Genomic DNA, 2,535 nt, shown 5'->3' with positions numbered 1-2,535 from the left:
CCCTACTATACCTTACGATACATAGATAGCATACGATACATCGCCAACACTCGAGAAACGAACTCTTCAGTACCTGCGCTTCAGTGAGCGGTACTTGTCCTCACGGACGCGTAGCCTTGGTTCCTGCTGCATACTAGCCAAAAGCAGTATTGGGCCCTACGTGAACTGCAAATCTCAGTGTCGTCTCGGGCGCCGTAGGTGTAAGCTAGTTTACAACGGCCTTTCGTAGTACGCGCACCTCCTCGTCCTCCCCCCATCCAACGTGGCTGCCTGCCAAGGCCTCGTTCACGCCTTCGATTCTCAGGACCTCGTTGACGTCTACATCCCAGACGGTCCTGACGCCCTTATCCTCACCTGCGAGCAGCAGCCGTGCCCAAATCGGACACCTCGATCAATCGACCAGGACTATCCGCGCTACAAAGCGATCCAAAGGACACAACATCCGCTCGGTCCTCGAAGCACCCTTGCATCTCGATCTGCCTCGCGGCACTCTCGCCCTGTCTCCCCCAGCTCCCGCCTTCCCCAAACTGTCACCGGTTCCAGTCAAGTACGAGGAGATCTCCCTCCAGACCCTGCGCCAGAGCCTGAGCCTGAGGAGGGTGCGAGTGAAGAAGGAGTCTCAGAGTCCGAGTCCGCGGGTTCTGCTTGGTCCACCTCGCCGACAGCGCTCGCCCCCGCGTCAGCAGTCCCTGACGTACGTGACCCCGCCTCCGGGCTTCCTCCAGCACCTCCACCGCCGTCACCGCCGCGAGGCCGCTCGCGCACTCGCTCCCCTCGTAGTCCGACCAGCGGAGGGCCACCACAGCCGCCTCCACCCCCGCAGCGTCCTCCGTCCCCCCCGATGCCGATAATGTCTTCTCCCGCGACCGCCCCCGACAAGGAGACCCTGAAGCTCCTCCTCCCTCTCCGCTATGATGGCAAAACCGTCATCGAGTGCGACAGGTTCCTGTCGCAACTCCGCATCTACTGGTTGATCAATATGTCGTTGACAACCATCGAGCTGAAGGTGCAGGTTGCGCTTAGCCTGCTCGATGGAGATGCCCGCGCCTGGGCCACTCCATACTTCGCCCAACTCGCATCGGTGCAGATGGGTGTACAAGGGGTCACAACCCCCTTCAGGGACGAAGCGGCCTTCACCGCTGCCTTCAAGGCCCGCTTCGGAAATCTCGACGACGAAGCAGCAGCACAAGTAGAGCTGGCGAAGCTCTGCGCGGACAAGTCGGTCCGCGAAAAACGCACCGCTGCGGAATTCTCCGCGCTATTCAAGGGTCCGGCGGACCGTTCCGGGTATGGGGACCTGGAACTACGCGACAAGTACCTGAGCGGCATCCCCTCCCACGTCTATCGCAAGATCGAACTCGAGACCTTTACCACGTGGCGAGCAGCTGAGAAGCGCGCCACTGAGGTCGAGCAGATTCTCGACATTAGCCGGGCCCATTGGCCTGAGTTGAACAACTTCTTCTCGGCCCGAGGTCGAGGACACGGAGGGGCACGTGGTGGTGCACCTCAGTCACACGGAGCTTCGGCCAGCATCAATGCGGCCGTTGGAAAAGGAGACTTCCCGGGCAGTTGTTTTGGCTGCGGGAAGCAAGGGTACCGTCATTTCGAGTGCCCTAACTGTAAGGACAAACCTTACACGAAACGCGCTGATGCGCGGGCTACGGTTGCCTCGGGTTCCACCCAGGCGGCGACAAGCGCCCCCATCGCTTCATCCTCAGCGAGTACAAGCACCGCTTCAGCGAAATCGGATAGTTCGGAGCTGGCGGACTTGATAGCACAGATGAAGTCGATGCGTGAGGAACTGGAGCACTATCGAGCGCTCAAAGAAGAGTCTTTTTGATCCGGTCCGCGCTTCGTGCCGCACGCGTCGGGCCGCGAGTATCATCATGTAATAGATATAACGTATTGTCGACTGCAATGGTGTATGAGTTGGACCAGGGGTCCCAGCACTTTCACATTCCAGTCCGACTCCAAGGGAAAAGACGGCACAAGGACATAATCGCTATGGTGGACAGCGGAGCCACCACGAAGTTTATCAACAAGCGATTCATTATAGAAAATAAGGTGCGGACGTGGAAACTAAAAGAGCCGATTCCGCTATACAATATTGACGGCACCCTCAATAAAGACGGAAGCATCTCGGAAGTAGCAGTGCTACAGATGCAGATAGGAGAACACGTCGAGAAGACAGTGTTTACGGTCACGGACATCGGTCCGGAAGATGTGATCGTTGGGTTGGATTGGCTGCGTGAGCACAACCCCGAAATCGATTGGGAGAAAGGCTCCCTCAAATTATCGCGATGCCCTGAAACGTGCAGTACCAGGAGGACTGGCCATATGGAGCAAGCAGCGACTGCGCGTGATACGGGGGTCAGGCCCACGGTGCGCAGGCGTTCGCCGAAGTCCAAGTGGTCGGTTATAGGTGCTTGCAGGAGTAAGGTACTCCCAGACTTTGAACCCAAAGAAGATCCGGTAGAGGTCGAGTGGGACGAGGCCGACTTGATCGAAGCCTGGGAGCAAGGTATCACGCTTCCC

At 58.3% G+C, this 2,535-nt stretch overlaps 3 protein-coding genes across 3 annotated transcripts; all 3 read left to right on the top strand.

The window, feature by feature from the left end:
- Positions 1-21: 21 nt before the first annotated feature.
- POSPLADRAFT_1101429 (hypothetical protein) lies at positions 22-659 on the top strand (the record flags this gene model as incomplete). Its single annotated transcript, XM_024483215.1, has 2 exons — positions 22-83; positions 230-659. Coding segments are annotated over 2 exons (492 nt in total), but the record flags the coding sequence as incomplete, so codon positions are not given.
- A 191-nt stretch (positions 660-850) lies between these two features.
- Positions 851-1,840, top strand: POSPLADRAFT_1162869 (hypothetical protein; the record flags this gene model as incomplete). Its single annotated transcript, XM_024487753.1, has 1 exon — positions 851-1,840. One exon carries the CDS (start codon positions 851-853, stop codon positions 1,838-1,840), a length of 990 nt encoding a protein of 329 aa, XP_024332624.1.
- Positions 1,841-2,004: 164 nt separating this feature from the next.
- POSPLADRAFT_1087857 (hypothetical protein) lies at positions 2,005-2,214 on the top strand (the record flags this gene model as incomplete). Its single annotated transcript, XM_024483055.1, has 1 exon — positions 2,005-2,214. A coding segment is annotated over one exon (210 nt), but the record flags the coding sequence as incomplete, so codon positions are not given.
- Positions 2,215-2,535: the final 321 nt, after the last annotated feature.

Source organism: Postia placenta, assembly GCF_002117355.1.
Source record: "Postia placenta MAD-698-R-SB12 unplaced genomic scaffold POSPLAscaffold_299, whole genome shotgun sequence".
In the NCBI taxonomy this organism is placed as follows: Eukaryota; Fungi; Basidiomycota; class Agaricomycetes; order Polyporales; family Adustoporiaceae; genus Rhodonia; species Rhodonia placenta.
Note: the sequence above shows the minus strand (reverse complement) of the source record. Positions and strands in the feature narration are given on the sequence as shown.